This window comes from Oryctolagus cuniculus, chromosome 1 (assembly GCF_051225735.1).
Source record: "Oryctolagus cuniculus isolate XC-2025 breed Fujian yellow rabbit chromosome 1, ASM5122573v1, whole genome shotgun sequence".
Taxonomy (NCBI): domain Eukaryota; kingdom Metazoa; phylum Chordata; class Mammalia; order Lagomorpha; family Leporidae; genus Oryctolagus; species Oryctolagus cuniculus.
The window spans coordinates 65635662-65659388 of record NC_142867.1 but is presented as its reverse complement, the minus strand read 5'-3'; the positions used below and the strand labels follow the sequence as shown (position 1 = coordinate 65659388).

Sequence of the window (23727 nt, the reverse complement as noted above, 5' to 3'; positions counted from 1 at the left end):
CCATGTGCATTAGCAGGGAGTTGGATCAGAAATAGAGCAACAGGGTCTCAAACTAGTGCCCATATAGGATGCCAACCAGCACTGCAGGAGATGGCTTAATCCACTGCTCCACAGTGTCAGCCTCAACATAATTTCTTTTTTTTAAAGAATTTATATATTTATTTGAAAGGCAGAGTTACAGAGAGGCAGAGGCAGAGGCAGAGAGAGAGAGAGAGAGAGAGAGGTTTTCTATCCACTGTTTCACTCCTCAGATGGCCGCAACAGCCAGAGTTGTCCTGAAGCCAGGAACCAGGAGCTTCTTCTGGGTCTCCCACATGGGTGCAGGGGCCCAGGCATTTGGGACATCATCTACTGCTTTCCTAGACCATTACCAGGGAGCTGGATGGAAATGAACAGCTAGGACTTGAACCGGTATTCACATGGGATGCTGGCACCACAGGTGGAGGCTTAATTAACTGCACCACAGTGCCAACCCTCTGGGCTTGGTTTTAAAAGACTGAACTAAAATTAAAATCTTGCAATTTGATTAATGAGAAATTAGTTCACCCCTTGTAAATAAAATAGATTGAACATTTATAGTGTATTGCCCAGTAATTGTACTCTGAAGAATTTGGGTGCACAGAATAAGGCAAAAAGCAAAAACAGCTTCATGCATAAAAACATTCATTATTATTGCTACTTATTATAAGGGGAAATGAAGATAAGCTAAGAGTCCTACAAAATGAGAATCATCATAAAAACACCATAGTGGACCAAATTGACCTAATATTTTACAGTTAAAAGATAATTATTTAAAATATACTTTGCCAAGGGGCCGGTGCTGTGGCTCAGTAGGATGCGGTGCCGGCATCCCATATGGGCGCCAGTTCTAGTCCCGGCTGCTCCTCTTCCAATCCAGCTCTCTGCTGTGGCCTGGGAAAGCAGTGGCAGATGGCCCAAGTCCTTGGGCCCCTGCACCCACATGGGAGACCTGGAAGAAGCTCCTGGCTTCTATCTTCGGATCAGCGCAGCTTCAGCTGTTGTGGCCAGTTGGGAGTGAACCAGCGGATGGAAGAGCTCTCTCTCTGTCTCTCCCTCTCACTGTCTGTAACTCTACCTCTCAAATAAATAAATACAATCTTTTAAAGAAATAAATAGAATGTACTTTGCCCAAATGGAATGCTTGTTTAGTGGTACTAAATTTCCTGCTAAAACTAAACAAGAAGGCTCAGCAATTTTTTTAACTTTTTGTTTAACAATAGAGGAGATACGATAAGCCAGTAAGAAATAGGCCGGCGCCGCGGCTCACTAGGCTAATCCTCCGCCTAGCGGCGCCGGCACACCGGGTTCTAGTCCCGGTCGGGGCGCCGGATTCTGTCCCGGTTGCCCCTCTTCCAGGCCAGCCCTCTGCTGTGGCCAGGGGGTGCAGTGGAGGATGGCCCAGGTGCTTGGGCCCTGCACCCCATGGGAGACCAGGAAAAGCACCTGGCTCCTGGCTCCTGCCATCGGATCAGCGCGGTGCGCCGGCCGCGGCGGCCATTGGAGGGTGAACCAACGGCAAAGGAAGACCTTTCTCTCTGTCTCTCTCTCTCTCACTGTCCACTCTGCCTGTCAAAAAAAAAAAAAAAAAAGAAATTGCCAGATCTAAAGTGAAGGGAAAATGTTACCTCAGGGAACTAACTGTGCAAAACTTGGCTTTTGCTTTGAGAGGATTTGCCAATCCTGAAAAACTCTTATGGATAAAACAGACAGAAAACCAAGTAAAAGGTCTACACAAGGCTAAGTCTAGCAGGAGACTTTTCTCACAATATGTTGGTATCCCCCAAAGAGCTACACATTCAGAGTGAGGATAAACTGGGAGAAAAAAATCTCACATGAAGTCACAGCTTACTCAGGGTCACCAGAGCACCAGGGAAAGTAGTTGAACTCCTTGGCATTTGCAAAATCCTCTCTAGGGAAAAGAACTTTCATTGCAAGTCTAAATTTATTCCCACAGATGGCTTTTCAAATATAACCTCCAAATACATGCATACAAGGCTCCCCATGAATCTAGTCCATGAGCAGGATCTGGCAAAAACAATAAACAAGACAAACAGACACAAAGCTTTTAGATATGGAACAACTATGCTGACTACACATTGTTTAAAAAGACAAGTTTGAAGATTTCAGCAGAGAATAGGAGCCAGGAAGAGTTCTAAAACAAATTTTCAAAACAATGTAAGAGAATTCTAGAAATAGAAAACATAATAACTGAAAGTAAAAACCTGGACATGATGCTTCTGTGTTGGTGACTTCTCTGAAGTGCAATGCCAACACGCTGGAACATTATTCAGCTGTGAACAAGGGATGAAGTACTGATATACACTACAACACAGATGAAATGCAAAAACATCATGAGGAGGGGCTGGCACTGTGGCATAGCAGGTAAAGCTGCTACCTGCAGTGCCAGCATCCCACATGGGCACCGATTCGAGGCCCAGCTGCTCCACTTCTGTCCAGCTCTATGTTATGGCCTGGGAAAACAGTACAAAATAACCCAAGTCCTTGGGCCCCTGCACCCATGTGGGAGACCCAAAGATGCTCCTGTCTCCTGGCTTCGGATTGGCGCAGCTCCAGCCATTGCAGCCATCTGAGGAGTAAACCAGCAGATGGAAGAACTGTCTCTCTCTCTCTCTGCCTCTGCCTCTCTGTAACTCTGCCTTTCAAATAATAAACTTTTTTTTTTAAAAAATGAGGGTACTTCAAAAAGATTATAGAAAACAGAAGTAAAAGATAAGTTTATTTTGGTACAAAAACTTTGAAATCTCTGCATAGTTTTTTCATGATATGCATTTTGCACAAACTTTGTGAAGTATCTTTGTAAGAAGCCAGTCACAAAAACATTTGGATGAAATGTTAAGAACATGGCAATCAACAGAGCTAGAAAGTAGACTCTTGTTGCTTAGGCCTGGGGGTGGGGAGATAGGCTGATAGCTAAGTACACACTATTTCTTTATGAGGTGATGAAAATGTTCTAAAAAGGATTGTGATGATGTTTGAGCAAAATTGTGCATGTAACTTAAGAAAACCGTTGAGCTGCATAATTTAAGTGAGTGAATTTTATGGCATTTGAATTATATCTTATTAAAGGTGTTAAAAATGTAATAAAGCACTCATTCTTAGAAACCAACACAATACTTCCACAGACATAAAAATAAGGACCTCCTTACATTGTTCATTCTGGGTTCTTTGCCTTACTTGACTGTAATCTTGGGTGTGTTCTTTTCAAATTTACTTATTTATTTAATCTGAAAGGCTGAGAAAGAAAGACAGACAGAGGAAGAAAGATCTTCATTTGCCAAATGCCTACAGCAGCCTAGGCAAGGTCAGACCAAAACCAGAAGCTTGGAACTCAATCTCATGGGTGGCAGGGATCCAAGTACTTGAGCCATCACCTGCTACCTCCCAGAGTGTGCATTAGCAGAAAGCTTGAACTGGAAGGGGAGACAGGACTCAAACCAGGCACTTCAATATGGGCTGTGGGCATCCCGAGCAGTGTCTTCACCACTGCTGCAAATGTGCACCTGGATCCAGGGTGTATGTTACATCCATCCTCCCTAGCAAAATGATGACCACTTTTTTATTTGTTGTTGTATACCCTTGTCTCAGAGGAGGTTTTATGTAATAGGGCTAAAAGTAGAAAATTGCTTGCAAAATACGTTCTTCACTCTCTCTCTTTTAACAAAGAGCTCAGAAGAGTTTGACAAGTATCTTTGTGAGCAAAAAGAAAATATTTCTCTTTCCATAGCAATCACGCAGCAGAATGATATATTTTCTCAAGATTACAAAGGGAGAGACAGAAAGAGAAAGATCATTCATCTGCTGGTACACTCCCCAGATGGCCACAAAGGCTGGGGCTAGGCCAGGCCAAAGCCAGGAGCCAGGAGCTTCTTCCGAATCTCCCATGTGGGTGGCAGGGGCCAAAGTACTTGTGCCATCCACTGATTTCCCAGGCCATTAGCGGAGAGCTGGATCACAAGTGGAGCAGCCTGCACTTGAACTGGAGTCCATATGGGATGCCAGCATTGCAGGTGGCTGCTTTACCTGCTACGCCACAATGCTGGCCGCAACATCATAGTCTTAAAATAGGGAAGTGTTGAAAGAGAGAGGCCCTGAGCTCTGCTTGGTAGAGGCATGTCAAAGAACCAGCAAGACTTTGGAGGCAACGTAAACCTACACAGAGGCTTGGGCTTCATACATAACTTCATCCTGTTTCCTGGTGATTGCTTATGAGTGGCATGCAGGAAAAGAGTTGTCAGACTTCCAGTGTTTGTGATCACTATGTGTCTGAACAATGTAGATGTGAACAGAAACCTAGATGGACGGAGTTACAGATTCTCTCTGTTTTCCACAGTATCCCATAAAGCTCAGCTGGAGAGGGAGAGGGAAACCTCTGATATTGATATAAATTTAATTTCTTGAGTCTTTTAATTAGATTTTTTTAAAAATAAAGAAATGGATATTTCTTATATACTTGAAGGTTTTCTCTTAAACTTTTGGAAATATTATATTGCCTAGTGATGGAGCCCTTTTAGCTAAGATAAGCCCTCTCTAAGATGTTTGTATAATGGCTGTGTTAGTCACCTTTTCATTGCTTTGACTACAGTGTCTGAAAAGAGCTTTTTAGGAAGAAAGAAGATTTTTTTAGCCTTATCATTTGGAGGTTCACAGTCCAAGATAAGGCTGCTCCAGTTGGTTCAGGAAGTTGCTGAGGCTGGAGGATGGTAGAGAAATAATCGCATGGTGAGCCAGGTGGCAGAGGGAGACAGTGGGGCTGGTTTCATTTAGCAACTCTCTCATGTGAACTACCTTCCAAGTAGTAATGACCTAAAGACCTCCCATTGAGCTTACCTCCTGGATACAATAATTAGATCAAACCTCTATCATTAATTCATTAATATTAATCCATAGTCATCAACATAAGCCCTCAACAAATGGGCGTTTCGGGGACAGACATCCAAACTTATCCAAACCATAACATCAGAATGCATTTCTCAGAATATATCCTGTCTTAGGCCATGTATGACTATACTATATTTACTATATTATATACATATATTAAATACTATATTTATTAAATACTATATTTAATAACAATATATACTCTTATTATTTCACATGTTATAATTCTATGAGATACAATATTGTATAGAATATATTTCATGCATGCATATATGAGAAGTCTTCAAAAAGTTCATGGAAAGTGCATATTATGAAAAAACTATGCATGGATTTCTAAATTTTCTTGCCTAAATAAACTCATACTAACTTGTTGTAAAATGTTTAAACAGGATCTTGTTTGAGCCACTAAGAAGGAGAAGACGTCATTTGAAAAGAGCTCTATTAGAACAACATGAATTCTGCTAAGATTGAGGCAAGAGCAAACATCAAATTTATGGTGAAGAATGGTTGGAGGAATAGTAAAATCACTGATGCTTTATAAATAGTTTATGGGGACAATGTCCCAAAAAAGTTGGATTTTACAAATTTAAAGAAGATAGGAGATGAGGCTGATGCTATGGCATAGCAGGTAAAGCCACTGCCTGCAGCATTGGCATCTCATATGGGTGCTGATTTGAGTCCTGGCTATTCCACTCTGATCAAGCTCCCTGCTAACGCACATGGAAAAACAGTAGAAGATAGCCCAGGTGCTTAGGCTCTTGGAGTTCCTGGTTCCTGGCTTTGGACTGCCCAGCCCCAACCATTGCAGCTATTTGGGGAATGAATCAGTGGGTGGAAGACCCCTCGTGCGCATGCTCTCTCTCTCGCTCTCTCTCTCTCTCTCTCTCCCCTACCTCTCCCTCTCTATAACTCTTACTTTCAAATAACTAACTAAATAAATAAATCAGAGAGAGAGAGAGAGAGGTGAGACAATGTTGAAGATGGGGTTTGCAATGACAGACAACCCGCATTAATTTGAGAAGAAAAATTTAAATCTTGTTCATGCCAAGTTGAAAAGACAAATACCAGTAGAAAGAATAACAAACACCATAGACAAACCAATTGGTTCAGCTTATACAATTCTGAGTGAAAAATTTAAGTGGAACAAATTTTCTGCTTGATGGGTGCCAGAATTGTTGTGCCCAGAGCAGTAGATAAGAGCAGAGCTTTCGCTGGAAATTTCAAACAAATGGGACCATGATCCTGAAGCATTCCTTTAAAGAAATGTCACAGAAGATGAAATGTAGCTTTACCAGTATAACACTGAAGACAAGCGCAAACAAAATAACGGCTACCAAGAGGAGAAAGTGGTCCAGTCAAAGCAAAAGTACAAAGATCAAGAGCAAAGATCATGGAAACAGGTTGTTGGGTTTTGTTTTTGTTTCAATTTTTTTGGCTTTGTTTGGAGGGGGATGATTTTGTTGATTTTTTTGGAGGACCAAAGAACAATAAAAATCTGCTTATAATGAGAGTATTCTGAGAAAGTTAACTGAAGGCTTGGCAGAAAAATACTGAGAGAAACTTCACCAAAGAATCCTTCTCCACCACAACAATGCTCCTGCTCATTCCTCTCATCCAACAAGGAGAATTTTCCAAGAATTTTGATGGGAAATCATTAGGCATCTGTCTCATAGTCCTGATTTGACTTTGTATATTCTTTTGTTTCCTTATCTTAAAAAAACTCTCTAAAGGGCCGGCACCGCGGCTCACTAGGCTAATCCTCCACCTTGCGGCGCCGGCACACCGGGTTCTAGTCCCGGTCGGGGCGCCGGATTCTGTCCCGGCTGCCCCTCTTCCAGGCCAGCTCTCTGCTGTGGCCAGGGAGTGCAGTGGAGGATGGCCCAAGTGCTTGGGCCCTGCATCTCATGGGAGACCACGAGAAGCACCTGGTTCCTGCCTTCGGATCAGCACAGTGCACTGGCTGCAGCGCGCCGGCCGCGGTGGCCATTGGAGGGTGAACCAAAGGCAAAAGGAAGACCTTTCTCTCTGTCTCTCTCTCTCACTGTCCACTCTGCCTGTCAAAACAAACAAACAAACAAACAAACAAACAAAAAAACTCTCTAAAGATCTCCATATTTTCCTTCAGTTAATAATGTAAAAAAGAGTGCACTGAAATAGTTAAATTCCTAGGACTCTCAATCCTTTAGGAATGGACTACATGGCTGGTATGCTGGTATCTTTGCTTACAAAAGTGTCTTGAAATGCATAGAGTGTATGTTAAGAAATAAAATATTTCTTTTAATTTCATTTTTCTGTTTACTTTTTGAAGTACACACACCCAAACACACAGATCAAGAATGATATTCTTTTTCATAACCACAGTTAAACTTGCTAGATGAAGCCAATAAAATTACAGGATATCCCGAGCAAATTCCAACAGAAATGAAAGCTTCTGAGCTTCCCCTAAGGAAACTAATTCCTCTCTCTTCTGAATGTACTTAGATATTGTTCTTGTACTTGACAAGTTCTGCGTCTGTTTGGGTATCCTTCAATGCCAAAGCAATAAGTCTTATCTTTTGGGCAACATTTCTGGTAACCAATAAATGTCTGCTATGATCTTGCTGATAAAAGTGAGGGCTGGTGACTCTGGCATTGAACTAATGCTTATGTTTCTCCTATCTTCTATACTTACCCTATATGATTCTATCTCTTGCAAGGTCTATTGATTTGATAGTATTTCTCAGGATTGAACTGAATAGGAATTGTCTTATAAAACCCACTGCTTATCAAATTTAATATCAGTCATTGGATATTATTAAAATGTAGATTCTGATCCAGGAGAAGTGGGGTGGGTTCTGACATGTAGTTTGTACTAACTAATAAGCCTCCAGATGATGTCAACACATCAGTCTTCTGATAGCTCTTTGAGTTGCAATATTATGGCCATTTATGTCTCACTCAATCGATATTTTAAATGTGCAAGTACCCTCTCTCAATGTACCGACTCAGAATCTCTTGGGAGACGTGTCCAGGATTATACATTTCACAAAGTCCTAAAGATAGTTGAGAAATGCCAGTCTACATGCATTTAGAATGTCCTCTTTTTTCCAGCTTCTTCACTGTTTTTCCTCAAAGCCTAGTGCAGCTTCCTCCTGATTGATGCTTTTATTGACCATCTCAGACTTAAATTCATTAACAGTTGTTGGAAGCAAGCATTTAATATTTATCACAGACTGTCTCTTTCTGCACATACCCTTTCTCCTCAGACTGATTTTTATTTCTTGAAACAAACAACTATGTACAGTCTTGTAACGTCAGCTACAGAATAATGCCTGGCATGGAGTAAATGTTTAACACTTGTTATGGACCTTAATGGTGATGACACTGGAAGATGAATTTCTCTCCAGGACACATGGTTGTTCCTCAGGCTTTTGATTTAGAGAACCTACTGATTTCATAAAAAACAATTACTTAGGGAAAACCACAACTCCCAACTATGGCCCATTATTTTTCAGGTATTGGCACCACCGTCCTTTTGTACCTTGGTAGTTTAGATTTCATTATGATAAATGGCACTTTAAGATGGCAATTCTCTGAATTTGTTTTTTATCAACCTCAAAGCACCCTAAAGGCATTCATTAAGCTTCTGTAATTGTTATTATGCCTTCCTTGCAAGAATCTTTACATAACTCTGGCTAGAGAAAGAGTTACAAGATAACTGGTCGAAATCAGCCATCAAACCAGACCAAACCAAGAAATTCGGGAACAGCTGGGTAGCTAACAGGTAAGCACTTTTCAGACCTCCTTGGGGACTTGAACGGTAAACACACCGTAAGACAGAAGAGACTAAGAAACGGAAGATTATTTCTGTTTGGGAGAACCAATTTCTTCTTCCATAGTCTTACGGCCATTGTATAAGAACGCTTATACATTTTCCCTCATATTTCAAACAATCTCACAGCCATCTTGTTTTCCTACTTCCTAACCAACTGTAGCAGCAGAGCAAAGAGAACCACCAGCAGAGATCTGACCAGGTGGGAACCCTGATTCCATCACTCAGGAACACGCCTCTCAGAAACAAGTCCATTTCCCTCCATGTGTGCAAAATGGGAACGGCTCATTCCCATCTTCCTCACAGGATGGTTGAAGTCGTAGAATGAGACTCGGAAGCTATAAAGCACTAAATGGATGCCAGCTGCACTCTTTCTCGTCATTCCTTTAATTTAATCCCAGGGCCACAAAGCCCAGCACAATTAACCAGAACAGGGCGTGTCCGCAGGGAACAGCCTCGAGGTAGCGCTTTTTTCTTTGAGGAAAAGAATTGGGTGGGGCTGCTGGGAGTCGTAGTCTTGGCCGCCGTCTCCGCAGAACTTGGGGAAAAGGAAAGAACTACAACTCCCATGGGGCAGTGCGCGGGCAGCCCGCGGGCCTCTGCTCCCGCCGCGCGCCTGGCGCGTGCCCGGAGGCGAAGCTGGGGCCTGAGCGTGTGCGCGCCCCAGGGAACCTGCCGAGGGTAGCGCTAAGGCGGGTTGTGGTGGTGGCCGTGAAGGCAGATTGAGGAAATGAGACGCCTGGGAGTGGGTACGATGGCGACAAAGAGAAGTAACCTGGCGAAAAACAAATTGAAAAATAAAGAGCCGTGCACCCTTCCCTCACTACCCCGGCGGGCGTGTCGGGACCGCGCTCTCGGGCTCGCGCCTCAGCCCTCGAGAACTTAAATCAGCAGGGGCGGGAAGGGGCGGAGCCGGCGGGCCCGGGGGGCGGGGCCGAGGACGGCGAGGGCGGCGGCGGCCGCCAGGACCCAGACATCTGGGACGGTTGTTGTTCTCTCGCCGCGCGACCGCCACGGTCAGTTCGCCCGGAGACCCGGACCTCGTTCCCTGGCGAGCGGGGGGCTGTATCCTTCCCAGTTCCCGAAAGCTGCGGCAGGAGCCGGCGCCAACGCCCTGCTGCTGGTCTCCGATGCCCTTCAGTGAGGAGGGGGCGGCCAGACCCTGGTGAGCAGCACCCAGGCGCCCCCCAACTCGCTGGCTTCTCCGACCCCTCAGGCCCGCGCACCCCAGTCTGGTTGCCATGGCTGAAAACGCCGAGGGGGACCTGAACTCCAACCTGCTCCACGCCCCCTACCACACCGGGGACCCTCAGCTAGACACGGCCATCGGGCAGTGGCTCCGTTGGGATAAGGTGGGTACCTGTCCGCGCGGCATCCGCCCCCTCCTCCCGCGTGGCCTCCAGCGCCCAGTCCGCGCTTTCCGCTGCCCACCCAGCGCCCCGCAGGCTCGCGAGCAGACGGCTCGGGCCCCCGGCTGGGGCCAGCGGAGCCGGGCGTTGCCACCCACCTATGCGGGGGCCTCCTCCCTCTGGTCGTCAGGGCTGGGCAGGACCTCTCTGCGGTCGCAGGGCACTCAGTTGCAATCTCCCTCCCTCGCCCGTCACCCTCTCCAAGTGCATTATCGCTCTTTCTCAAAAAAAAAAAAAAAAAAATTAATCTTCACCATTGCAAGTTCTACCCTTCACGGAGCTGTTTCCTTTCCCCTTTTGCCTTGACTTCCTTCTCTGCAAGCCTGAAAGTGGTGTCTGGCACCGGTCTTTGGGCGCCTCTGACCGCTATCCACCGTGGCTCGGGTCGCCTGTGTTTCCACCTTCTGTCGCTAGGTAGTCTCTTGTACCACTCCCTGGTTTTCTCTGATACCATCTTTTGCTCTTGAGAGAGGCAGGGTTCTCTTACCTCTGCTTTCTCCATCCTCGCAGTTTTTTTTCTGGAAGCATCCCGTTCAAAAACACAGAATCGTGTTTTCCTCGTTTGCCATGAGACTCCTGATCCAGAATTGTTTCTGCCTTGCCCATTCCTCCTCTGCTCTCCCACCTCCTCAAGTTGTGGTGATTAAGCCTTGTCCAAGCATATGGGATGGATTTATGAAAGCCAGAATTAAAATAACAGCAGTCTCACTTGTGAGGTAGGCCCCTGGTGGCTCCAACAGAGGAAGATAATCCAAGCTTTTCTTTTGTCAAGTACATAAAATATATTTGCTAAAATAGAGAAGATGGCACCTTTGAGATTGTTAATAATACCGAATTAGGGAGTTCATGCCATGGTATGAAAATATACAAAAGAATTTCCCTAAGGATTAGCTTTTTGGAAAAGTTTTAATTTCACTTTGTTCATTCATTGATTCAGCCAAAAATACTGAGCCCGGAGTAATGTTTTAGGCGCTGCTAGGCTTGGGAAGAAGATAGAAAGGGTTCCTCCCCTCAACAAGCCTCGAGGTATATTTATATATATATATTTTTTGACAGGCAGAGTGGACAGTGAAAGAGACAGAGAAAGGTCTTCCTTTGCCGTTGGTTCACCCTCCAATGGCCACTGCAGCTGGCGCAGCTGCGCTGATCTGAAGCCAGGAGCCAGGTGCTTCTCCTGGTCTCCCATGGGGTGCAGGGCCCAAGCACTTGGGCCATCCTCCACTGCACTCCCAGGCCACAGCAGAGAGCTGGCCTGGAAGAGGGGCAACCGGGACAGAATCTGGCGCCCCAACCGGGACTAGAACCTGGTGTGCCGGCGCCGCAAGGCGGAGGATTAGCCTAGTGAGCCGCGGCGCTGGCCCAAGCCTCGAGGTATTTAGTGCTGTTTGGTCATATGCATCATGGATATTCCAATTCTTTCTCTCGAGTCTAAACCAGTGCTTAAACCTTCAAGCGCTTGCAGATCACTGGGGATCTTAAAATGGAGATTCTGGTTCAGGAGACTAAGGGGGGCAGAGATTCCACCTAAGGATGAGCTTCCAGGTGATATCAATGCTGCTGGTCTATGGCGCACACTTGGAGTAACCAGACTCTTCTTAGGCCTCAGTTTGGGCTGTGCTTTTCCTACTGAGTCTCCTGGCTGAATGAGTTAATATTGATTTTCATTCTATTTGAAAGGCAGAGAGACAGAGATCTTCCACCTGCTGGTTTACTACCCAGATGCCTACAACAGCCGAGGCTGGTTCAGGCCAAAGCCAGGTGCCTAGAACTCAATCTGGCTCTTCGATGTGGGTCCAGGGACCCAAGAACTTGAGCCAGCACCTGCTGCCTCCCAGGGTGCACATTAGCAGGAAGCTGGAATTAGAAGCAGAGCAGTGACTTGAACCCAAGCACTCCAGTAATGGGATGAGGGTGTCCCAAGCTATGTCTCAACCACAACATTAAATGCCCACCCTTGAGTTAATATTTATTAATTGTGCTATGCTGAGGTTGGGATAATCTATTTTTTAAACTATAAAATGCACCTCATACAAAGATAGCAATAGAATTGTTTTCATGGCAGTTAAACGGTTTTTAGGAAGTCAGTTCTTATAGGAGCTCAAGAGTGACCTGTGGGTGGGGATGGTCACGGAAGACTTTATGAGAAGATAGGATACAAATAAAAAGAATGAGAGCTGTCATTGAAAGTGGAAGAGAAATTCTTTTTTTTTTATTTGAAAGGCAGAATTACAGAAAGAGGGAGAGACAGAGATCCTCCATCCGCTGGCCCAGTCCCCAGGTGGCCGCAATGGCCAGGGCTGGGTCAAACTGAAGCCAGGAGCTTCACCTGAGTCTCCTGTGTGGGTGCAGAGGCCCAAAGACCTGGGCTATCATCTGCTGATTTCCCAGGCAGATTAGCAGACAGCTGGATCAGAAGTGGAGCAGCCTGGAATCAAACTGGTGCCCACATGGGATGCCAGTGCCACAGGCAGTGGCTTTACCCACTATGCTACAGCGCTGACCCCAAGAGAAATTCTTGAATTCTTGATTTATGTTTAAAGTGCTCTCTATGTACAAGAGACTGGCTGAAAACCTGTGGGAGAAAGAAAGAGGAAATAGATATGGAACATAGAAGAGAAGTTAAAAACTCAAATATAATGCAGGAAGCAAATTATGTGTGCATTTAGAAAAAGAAAATTTTATTAATAAAATAATTTTTAAACATTTTATTAATAAAATAATACTATTATCTTGATTCTTTTCTTAATGGGAGAAAATACTTTTAATTGGGAAACAAAGGTGTGTCTCCTTTTACAAATGGATACTAAAATTTAGAGTGCAGAAATCCTGTTGAGAGGCCATGTAGCCTTAAAACAGAGAAACTGAGTTTACCAACTGATTAATACCTATTAATCAGTTAATAGGTATTAGTTAAAAAAGGAACCCACCGAACAACTGCCATTTCCTACTCTGATGGATGCATGTAATGAGTTATAAGTTGATCTTAGAACAGTTTACTAGACGCTGTCATTACCAAAATTACTTTAGCTTTGATGGGTTGGAAAACTTTGAGAATTCTTCATAAAAAGTGTTATTTGTTCTGATCTTCTAGAATTCGTCAAATTTAGGCCTGGTAAGGAGGAGAGGAGCACTGTGACAGGCAGAGAGATAAAAACTTTAGAGAACATTTGATTCTGATATAGCTTAGGGTACTGACAGAGAAATTTGGGGAAAGATACGGGATGACCAGGTCACAGAGAGGCTTTCGTCTGTCTCTAGTAACCTTGAATAAATAGGGACGTTTCTAAATGTTGAAAAGAAGGCAACAGGACAGAGGACTGACGTATCGGGGCAGCCTGGGGTACCCCACGTAGTTCCCATGGGTGGCTTTCTGTGGAAGAGGTAGCAGTCCTTCGCTGGGACCCAGCAAGTCCATGGATCAGGGAGTCCCTGCTCCGGGCACTGTACAGACGGCAGTGCCCCGCCTTTTGTGCTCTAGGGCTAAGGCTCTCACTTCCTTCCTAGTTCTTCTTTCAGTGCATTCATGTGTTATGTCAAAGTTAACATGACAACTATGCTGTATTTCTGAGCCACTCAATTTTAACTGTTTGAAACAAAACATTATACCCAGGATATTAAACACTGACAAAGTTTGGGTGGGTAAATGAAGAGTGGGGCTGGAACAAAGGGCCTAGCCGCTGAGCCAGCTGAAGCAGCAACAGTGTTGAACTTCCTATGTTTTGACAACAATGTAGAGGCAAGTATTGGCCACTGCATGTTAAGAAATAGCATGTAGAGTACTTTGGTCTCAGAATGTAGGTCTGAGTTGAGAAAGTGGAATGCAAAGTGAAAAGCTGATAGTGGGAATAAAAGACTTCAGTTTAAGCCAAAGATTTTCAAACATCTGTATAGTTAAAAGACAGAGATCTTCCACCCACTGGTTCATGTCCTAAATGACCACAACAGCCAGGAGCCAGAAAATCTATCCAGGTCTCCAAGGTGGGTAGCAGGAGCCCAGGTACCTGAGCCGTCTTCCACTGCTTTCCCAGAGGCATTGCCAACGAGCTGGATCAGAAGTGGAGCAGCCAGAACTTGAACTGGCTCTCCAATATGCAATGCTGGCTTCGTAAGCGGCATGAAGCACCTGGATAAAGATAGTCTAGTCCAATTTCACTTTGTAGAAATTATCTGCTTGAATAGCCTGAACCAGAGCTTGGATCTCCACCTTTTAACCCAATTTTATACTAGTCTCTGTAATATTTTGTTCACATTTTTCTAATACTTCACTTAATTTCATACTTAGGCAATGAAGAATACAGAGTACATATGATTTTACTAATTTTGCAGCATGTTAACACTTATTACTTGAATTTATTTGTGTGGTGTTTCAGCCTTTGTGAGGTGTTTTCAGTTTTATTTTACATTTCTAGCAATTCTGTGAATAAAGAAACTTAGGCTCAGAAAAGGAAATGACTCGCTCGGTGATGTTCAGCTTTCAAATGGTGAACTGGGACTAGACCTTAGCTTGTCTGACTTTCCGTCTCATCTCAACGCTGTAAAAGACCTATAAACCAAGCTTTTAATAAATATTAGTGACACTATAAACCAAGTTTCCCAGAACTCATTAAAGCCATTTTATTGGCTTTTGAAAAGCTGGAATAGGTTATATTATTCTGCAGAATAAATTGCCATGGATTTTTTTTTTTAAAGAGGTGGATTTGCTGCTCAACAGTTGCTTTGGTTTCCTTGGCAACAATATTCTTCCTGTGTCCAAAAAATTTACTGTTTGGATTTTTTTTCTATATACACAAAACCAGAGAAAATCCATACTAGCTTCCCAGAAAAATGTATGGATAGCAATAATTAAGAATCAGGCTATATGAAGAACATAGGCAACATGAAGAATAAGATAAAGCAGTGGAGTCAGAAAAAGATCAATTTTGGGGCTGGTGCTGTGGCGTAGTGGGTAAAGCCGCCACCTGTAGTGCTGGCATCTCATATGGGCGCTGGTTTGAGACCCGGCTGCTCCACTTCCAATCCAGCTCTCTGCTATGGCCTGGAAAATCTGTAGAAGATGGCCCACCTTGTGGAAGACCTGGAGGAAGCTCCTGGCTCCTGGTTTCGGATCGGCCCAGCTCCAGCCGTTGCAGCCATTTGGGGAGTGAACCAGCAGATGGAAGATCTCTCTCTCTCCCTCTCTCTGCCTCTGCCTCTCTGTAACTCTGCCTTTCAAATAAATAAATATTTAGAAAAAAAAAGAAATTTGGAACAAAAAAATTTAATTTCAGACTAAATTTAGAAAGGCAGTTATTCCATCAAATAAAGATGCCTAAAGAAAAAAGATGTTATGAACAGAAAACAAGAATGAGCTCTGGGATATCAAAAAAGTGTATCTTGCCTCTGCCAAATGCAATTGAAAATATAAAAAAGTTGAGAAATAGCACAAGGAAATGGGAAATATGAGGGAAGTTGACAGGTCATAACTATACCAAGAATTCAATATAAAAAGTTCCTTGGTGAGGCCGCTGCTGTGGCTTAGTGGGTTAAGGCCCCAGTCTGCAGTGCCAACATCCCATATGGGTGCCAGTTTGAGTCCAGGGTGCTGCACTTCCCATCCAGCTCTCTGCTAGTGCACTGGGAAAGCAGTAGAGGATGGCCCAGGTTCTTGGGCCCCTGCATCAGCGTGGCAGACCCAGAGGAAGCTCCTGGCTCCTGGCTTCAGATCGGCCTAGCTCTGGCTGATGAGGGAGTGAGCCAGCAGATGGAAGACCACTCTCTGTGTCTATCTGCCTCTGTAATGCTGCCTTTCAAATAAATAAAATAAATCTTTAAAAAAAAAATCCTTGGTAACAACAATATAGTAGGTCCAAGTTGGGCTTTAAGAAGTATGTCTTGAAGGGCCAGTGCTGTGGCATAGCTGTTTAAGCCACCACTTGCTACACTGACATCCCACATTACAGTCCAGTTTGAGTCTGGACTGCTCTGCTTCTGATCCAGCTTCTAGCTAATGTGCCTGGGAAAACAGTGGAAGGTAACCTTAGCATGGCCCATGCTTTGCTATTGCATCAATTTGGGGCATGAACCAGCAGATAGTCGATCTCTTTCTGTCACTTTTTAAATAAATAAATCTTAGAAAATCTTGAAATAGAATTCAAGATCTTTGTTACTAATAATAAAAAGCTAGAAGTTGTTAGTGATGATGGTATGTTATTTCTGGTAACAGCATTAAAAAAAAAGCATATACCCATGGACAGAAGGGGAAAGGGAAATAAAGAAGTAAGAGAGCTGAATAAACAAGGGAGCGAGAGAGGGAGGGAACTGAGTGAGTCCAAAAATGAAGCAAACGGAAATGTGCATGATTTTGAACAATTAGTTGATGGAGCTTAAGGAAAAAAATCCATTTGATTTCAACACCCCCAGGTGAAACAAAGGAGGCCTAAAGAGAAGGAAATTTTATTTTCCCACTACTGGGGTCTACAGTGAACAATATTTAGATGAGCTTAACCTAGTACTTACTTTATTTTTTACTTTGAGGATTAACCAAAAACTAAAACACAAGGTAGAATTTTTTTTTAATTGTAGTAAAAAGCACCTAATATAAAAGTTAGCATTTTGCCCATTTTTAAATGTGGGGATCATGGGTGTTTTTAAGTGCATTCTCGTTGTGCCATGAATCTCCAGAACTTTTCCATCTTGCTAAGCTGAAGTTCTATGTCCATTAAACATCTCTGGATTTCTTCCTCTGCCAGTCTCTGGCATCATCCTACTTTCTGTCTCTATGAATTTGACCACTTCATGTCAGTAGAATGATACAATATTTGTCTTTTTGTGACTTATTTCTCTCAGCAAAATGTCCTCCTGGTTCATCCATGTTGTAGACAAGATTTAATTTTGATTGTAGGACAAAATGTAGATGTTATCAACATATTTAAAGTTCTGGCTTGTTGTGCCTTTTTCCCCCAAAATTTACCATTTTGAAAAAAAAATTTTTTTTTGAGAGGCAAATGGGGAGAGAAGGAGACAGACTGACAGAACTCACTCCTATCTACTGGTTTACTCCCTAGATGTCCACAATGGCCAAGGCTGAGCCAGGCTAAAGCCAGGGACCTGAAACTCAATCCAGGCCTTTCATGTGGGTGACAAAGACCCAACTATTTGTGCTGTCACCTGCTGCCTCCCAGGATGCACATTAGCAGGAGGCTAGGGCTGGGGACAGAGCTGGCACTTGGAGCTAGGCATCGTGGTACAGATGTGAGTGTCTTAAGCCATGTCTGAGCTTCCTTTCCTACCTTGCAGGTTTTTTTTTGTTTGTTTGTTTTTGTTTTTTTTTTTTTTTTTTTTTTTGACAGGCAGAGTGGACAGTGAGAGAGGAAGAGAGAAAGGTCTTCCTTTGCCGTTGGTCACCCTCCAATGGCCGCCACGGCTGGCGCGCTGCAGCCGGTGCACTGTGCTGATCGAAGCCAGGAGCCAGGTGCTTCTCCTGGTCTCCCATGGGGTGCAGGGCCCAAGCACTTGGGCCATCCTCCACTGCCTTCCCGGGCCACAGCAGAGAGCTGGCCTGGAAGAGGGGCAACCGGGACAGAATCCGGCGCCCCGACCAGGACTAGAACCTGGTGTGCCGGCGCCGCAAGGCGGAGGATTAGCCTAGTGAGCCGCGGCGCCGGCCTGCCTTACAGTTTTCAAAATAGGTTGACTGGCTACTTCTGCTTGTGATTTGGGGCCTTCTTGGCCCTATTTTTTTCTTTCATAAAATATTTTGATTTAGTTTCTATAAGTTTGTTCCAAGGCCATTAAAAATCCTATTTGCATACATCTTCGTCCTAAAATTATTTTTTCTTTTGATCTTAATTTTAAAAATCTGAAAGTGGAGACTCTAACAGGAATTTGCCATCATCTGATTCTTCCAGATTTTACCTGTGAGCTAACAAAAGAATGTAAATGTTTTATTCCATTAGCTCACATTTTCATCGTCTCTCTGTAGATAATATAAATCAGATTTCTTTTATCTGTGCTTTTGGAGAGACAGCATGGATGACTTCTTTATTTTCACCTTATTTACAGTCTACCCTGGTTTTTAAAAATATCCTCCGCCCCCCAAAAGATTGATTAGTAAATTAGTGCAGTTATTACTAAAGGAGTATTTTTCACTAATGAATTGCTGTCCGCCTTACTGCTAATTAGTGCCGAGGCTGCTGCCCTCTGGTGTTGGGAGTTAATGGAGAAAATGAACTGTGCTGGTGAAGAATAGACAGGGAAACAATGAGCAGCATAGCATTGCTAGTCCTGCCTGGGATCTTCTACACCAAGTGATGGAACGAGCTCTGTGTCCTGCCAGACAAATATGGACATGGCCATGTGTAATGCCAGAAAGAGTGACCAGACTGTAGCATTGTAAATGAGAAATACTGTGTCCTGTACAAAGGCATTTTAGCTTTCAGCTAATCAGAAACTACCTTTTTTTTTTTTTTTTTAAAGAAAAAACCTCTTTAATGTAACTAAGTGTTCTGATTCGGAATTTTCTCATGTCATTTTCTCTCTGAAATATTTTGTTACTTATATAAGTAAAAAATAGGAAAAAAGAAAACCCTAAGTGCCCAGCAATAGGGGAGTAGGTAAATTAAATGATTAAATGGTGCACTGCAGTGAAAAGAATAGCACAAGTCTGACTCCTAAAGGTACGGACAGATACACACATATGTAAGTCTATACGTGGACTGTAAAATTTTTATTTTATTATAGTAAGAACATTTACCATGAGACTTAGCCTTAAATGTTTAAGTGCACAGTGCACTGTCGCTAGCTGTCGGTACATGGTTGTACAACAGATCTCTAGAACTTACTTGTCTGTGTAACTGAAATGTCGTGCCTGATAGCTCCAGCAGCTACCACTCTGTTCTTTGATTCTGTCAGTTTGACTAAATATCTCTTGTAAGCAGAATTATGTGAATCTGTCTCTCTGTATCAGATATACTAAGTGAAATAAGCAAGTTATAGAACATCACGTGTAAATTGATGCTGTATATAAAAAAAAAGATAAATGAAGAAAAACTGCACTTAAAAAGTATATAGATGTGTAGGTGAAGGTCTGGAAGGATGTATTACAAACGGTAAGTGGTTCACCTAAGGGAGGGGCCTGGGAATGAGGCTAATAGTCAGATGTCTGTGGCTTTATACTTTTATTTATTTTTTTAAAAAGATGTATTTATTTGAAAGAGTTACACAGAGGAGAGGCAGAGAGAGAGAGAGAGAGAGAGAGAGAGAGAGAGAGAAAGAAAATCTTCCATCTGTTGGTTTACTCTCCAAGTGGCCGCAACTGCCAGAGCCATGCCGATTGGAAGCTAGGAGCTTCTTCTCCCACGTGGGTGCAGGGGCCCAAGGAACTGGGGCCACCTTCCACTGCCCTCCCAGGCCACAGCAGAGAGCCGGATTGGAAGTGGAGCAGCCGGGTCTCGAACCAGCACCCACATGGGATGCTGGCACCTCAGGCCAGGGAGTTAACCCGCTGCACCACAGCACTGGTCCCGGCTTTATACTTTTAAACAAGGAAAATATATTAATATAATTTGTAATTCATAACTAAAATAAAAATTTAAATACAAAGACATTTGAATGATTCACACTAACTTTTGATTTTATTCATTTTATTTGAGAGAGAGAGAGACAACAACAAAGAGATATTCCATCCACTGATTCATTTCCAAATGCCCTCAACAGCTAGGGGTGAGTCAGACTAAAGCCAGGAGTCCAGAACACAAAATCTGGGTCTCTCTCACGTGGGTGGCAGGAACCCAAGTATTTGAGCCGTTTATTGCGCTTCACAGTGTGGAAGCAGGAAGCTATAATTAGAGGCAGAGTCTGGGCTCAAGCTCAGACACTTCAATATGGGATGAGGATGTTTCAAGTGGTGTCTTAACGACTGTACCAAATGCCTACCCTCTGTTAAAAATATGTTTTATTTACTTGAAAGGCAAAGAGAGAAAGAGAATTTCTACCCACTGGCTCTCTTCTCCAAATACCTTTGGCTAGGCCAAAACTAGGAACTGGAAACACAGTCTGGGTCTTCCATGTAAGTGGCAGGAACTCAAGTACTTGTGCCATCACTTGTTGTATCCCACAGCGCACATTAGCAGAAAGCTAGAATCAAAAGTAGAGCCTGAACTGAAACCCATGCTCTCCGATGGGATGCAGGTGCCCCAAGCAGCATCTTTTTTTTTTTTTTCTTATTTATTTGAAAGAATGTTAGAGTGAGAGAGAGAGAGAGAGATCTTCCATCCACTGGTCTATGGTCCAAATTTGTACTACCAAGGCTGGGCCAGGCTGAAGCCAGGAGCCAGGAAGTCCATCTGTGTCTCCCAGGTGGGTGACAGCTACACAAACACTTGAGGCATCATTGCTGCTTCCCCAGGTGCATTAGCAGGAAGCCGGGTTGGAAACAGAGCAGCTGGGATTCCAACTGGCGCCCTGATATGAGATGACAGTGTCTGAAGTGATGATTTAACCCACTGTGGCACAATGGTGCCCACCTAAGCAGATCTTAACCATTACTCCAACCATACCCGTGACACAGGCTGTTAAGTATGTTTGGAGTTCAAACTCAGGAAGACTTTATGTCAGAGGTTCTTGTAGAATTTTTTTTTTAAACTTATTTATTTTGAAAGTTAAAGGGAGTGAGGGGAGGAGGGAGGGAGGAAGGGGGGAGGGAGGGAGAGAGGGGGAGGGATCTTCTATCCTCTGGTTAACTCCCCAGGTGGCTACAATGGCCAGACCAAAGCCAGGAGCCAGGAGCTTCATTCAGGTCTCCCACATGAGTGGCAGGGGCCCATACACTTGGACCATCTTCCACTGCTTTTCCCAGGCCATTAGCAGGGAGCTGGATCAGAAGTGGAGCAGGTGAGACTTGAACTAGAGCCCATATGGGATGCTGGCATTGAAGGCTGTGGCTTTACTCTGCCAGAACACTGGCCCCAGTTCTTACAGATTTTGAGCTGGTGGTTAATGTAGGATAAGAATAGATAACAGATAGGGAGGCAGGAAATTTAAAGGGAAATAGAGTACAAAATTAAACAGAGCAGGAGATATGCAGGAAGCTTAAAGAGATTGCTTTTTTATTTTTATTTTTTATTTTTGGGGATAGGCAGAGTGGACAGTGAGAGAGAGAAAGGTCTTCCTTCTCCGTTGATTTACCCCGCAGTGGCCGCTGGGGCCGGTGCACCGCGCTGATCCGAAGCCAGGAGCCAGGTGCTTCTCCTGGTCTCCCGTGTGGGTGATTGCTTTTTTAACTTAAGTATATTTCGTGTGTGCTGTAGTACTGCGGTAGGTAAGAATAAGGGAAGGAATACTAGAGTTTGTTGAGTCATCGTGTGCCAGACATGGTACCAGATGCTTTCATATTTTGTTGAGAGTGTTTGAATCTATGTTCATCAAGGATACTGGTCTGTAGTTTTCTTTTGGTGTTTTTGTTTGGTTTAGGTATCAGCATTGCTGGCCTCATAAAGAGTTTTGCAGATTTGTATCCTTTCCAATATTTTGGAATAGTTTGATAAGTTTTAGAGTTGGTTCCTCTTTAGATGTTTTGTAGAATTCGTTTGTAAAGCCATCTGGTACTGGACTTCTTTGATGGGAGATCTTAATTATGCTTCAATAGCACTACTTGGTATTGGTCTGTTTAGGTTTCCTATTTCTTCTTGATTTAATGATGGTAGGTTATATGTGTCCAGGAATTTACCCATCTCTGAGGTTTTCCAGTTTGTTTACATGTAGTTGTTCATGGTAGTTTCTTATCATCCTTTGTATTTCTGTGGTATCAGTTGAAATGTCTGCTTTTTCGTCTCTAATTTTATTTATTTCAATTTTTTTCTCTTTACCTATGTTAGTTTTGCTGAGGTTCTAGCTTGCTTATCTTTAAAAAAAAAACCTTTTTTCATTTTGTGAATTTTTTGTGGGATTTTTGGTTTATTTATTTTTAGATTTTTCTCTGAGCCTCATTTCTTGCCTCCTGTTAATGTTGGGTGTGGTTTGTTCTTGCCATTCTACATCCTTCATATGCATCATTAGGCTATTTATTTGAAATTTATTTTTAAATGTATGCCCCTATTATCATAAACTTCCCTCTTAATTCCACATGTGCTGTATCCCACAGATTTTAATATGTTGTGTTTTCATTTGTTTCAAGAGATGTTTTGTATTTCTTTTTATCTATTGATCATTCAGGAGCATGTTATTCAATTTCCATGTATTTGTAAGTTTTCTGTAATTCTTGTTGATTTCTAGCTTTATTCTTTATGGTCTGAGAAGATGCATGTTATGATTTTAATTTTTAAAAATTTACTGAGACTTGATCTGTGCCCTAATATGTGGTCTATGCTAGAAAATATTCCATGTGCTAATGAAGAATTTGTAATTATATCTTTTGGATGAAATGTTCTATAAATGTCTATTAAGTTCATTTGCTCTGTGGTATGGTTCAAGGCTAACCAATCTGTGTTGCTTTTTCTGTCTGGACAATCTTTCCACTGAGGACAGTGGGGTGTTAAAGTCCCCCACTATTATTGTATTGGAGTCCCTTGCTAGTATTTGCTTTATATATTTGGGTATTCTTGTTTTGGGTGCAGAAATATTTATGATTTGTGTATCTTATTTCTGAATCAATCCTTTTATCAATATATAATGTCCTTCTTTGCCTCTTTTTACATTTTTTAAATTTAAAAGTATGTTTTATCAGATATGAATTAGCTATTCCAGCTCATCTTTGGTTTCCATTTGTATGGTTTATCTTTTTCTAACCCTTTATTTTCAGTCTATGTATATTTATGTATATATTTAAAAAAAAAAAAAAGACTTACATATGTATTTGAAAGGCAGAATTACAGAGAAAGAGAGAAACAGAGGGAGAAAGGTCTTCCATCCAGTGGTTCACTCCCCAGATGGCCACAACATCCAGGGCTGGGCCAGGCCAAGGCCAGGAGCTTCATCTAGGTCTCCTATGTGGGTGGCAGGGGCCCTAACACTTGGGTCATCTTCTACTGCTTTTCCCAGGCCATAGCAGGGAGCTGGATCAGTAGTGGAACAGCTGTGACACAAATGATACAGATTTCATAGGTACAGCTTTAAGGATGGCCCAAGTGCTTGGGCCCTGCACCCCATGGGAGACCAGGATAAGTACCTGGCTCCTGCCATTGGATCAGCGCGGTGCGCCGGCTGCAGCGCGCCGGCCGCGGCGGCCATTGGAGGGTGAACCAACGGCAAAGGAGGACCTTTCTCTCTATCTCTCTCTCTCACTGTCCACTCTGCCTGTCAAAAAGAAAAAGAAAAAGAAAAAAGAAAAAAGAATATAGTGGTTCTTCTCACCATACCACCCTCCCACCCCAACTCCCGTCCTACCTCCTACTCCCTCTCTCATCCCATTTGTCATTAAGATTCGTTTTTAATTAACTTTATAGACAGAAGACCAACTCTATACTAAGTAAAGATTTCAACAGTTTGAACCCACACAGACACACAAAGTATAAAGTACTGTTTGAAAGCAAGTTTTATAGTTACTTCTCATAGTACAACTCATTAAGGACAGAGAGCCTACATGGGGACTAAGTGCACAGTGACTCCTGCTGT

General features: G+C 43.1%; 1 protein-coding gene and 1 long non-coding RNA gene across 7 annotated transcripts in view; one reads left to right on the top strand and one right to left on the bottom strand.

The window, feature by feature from the left end:
• The window catches only part of LOC103350015 (uncharacterized), a 32635-nt gene extending 21811 nt beyond the window's left edge, over positions 1-10824 (bottom strand). Inside the window, exon 1 of one of the 3 annotated variants that reach the window (XR_016232444.1) lies at positions 10628-10824. This is a non-coding gene — a long non-coding RNA (uncharacterized LOC103350015). Of the gene's footprint in view, positions 1-10091; positions 10466-10627 lie in introns of those variants that run through there. The other 2 variants (XR_016232449.1, XR_016232452.1) reach the window with 2 other exon arrangements.
• Positions 9130-23727, top strand: part of PGM2L1 (phosphoglucomutase 2 like 1) — a 57727-nt gene continuing 43129 nt past the window's right edge. The window contains exons 1-2 of one of the 4 annotated variants that reach the window (XM_089330808.1): positions 9130-9192; positions 9948-10083. In XM_089330808.1, coding sequence (XP_089186934.1) covers positions 9973-10083 — 111 coding nt within the window. In that variant the 5' untranslated portion in view covers positions 9130-9192; positions 9948-9972. Of the gene's footprint in view, positions 9193-9368; positions 9481-9645; positions 9748-9947; positions 10084-23727 lie in introns of those variants that run through there. The other 3 variants (XM_089330810.1, XM_089330803.1, XM_089330811.1) reach the window with 3 other exon arrangements.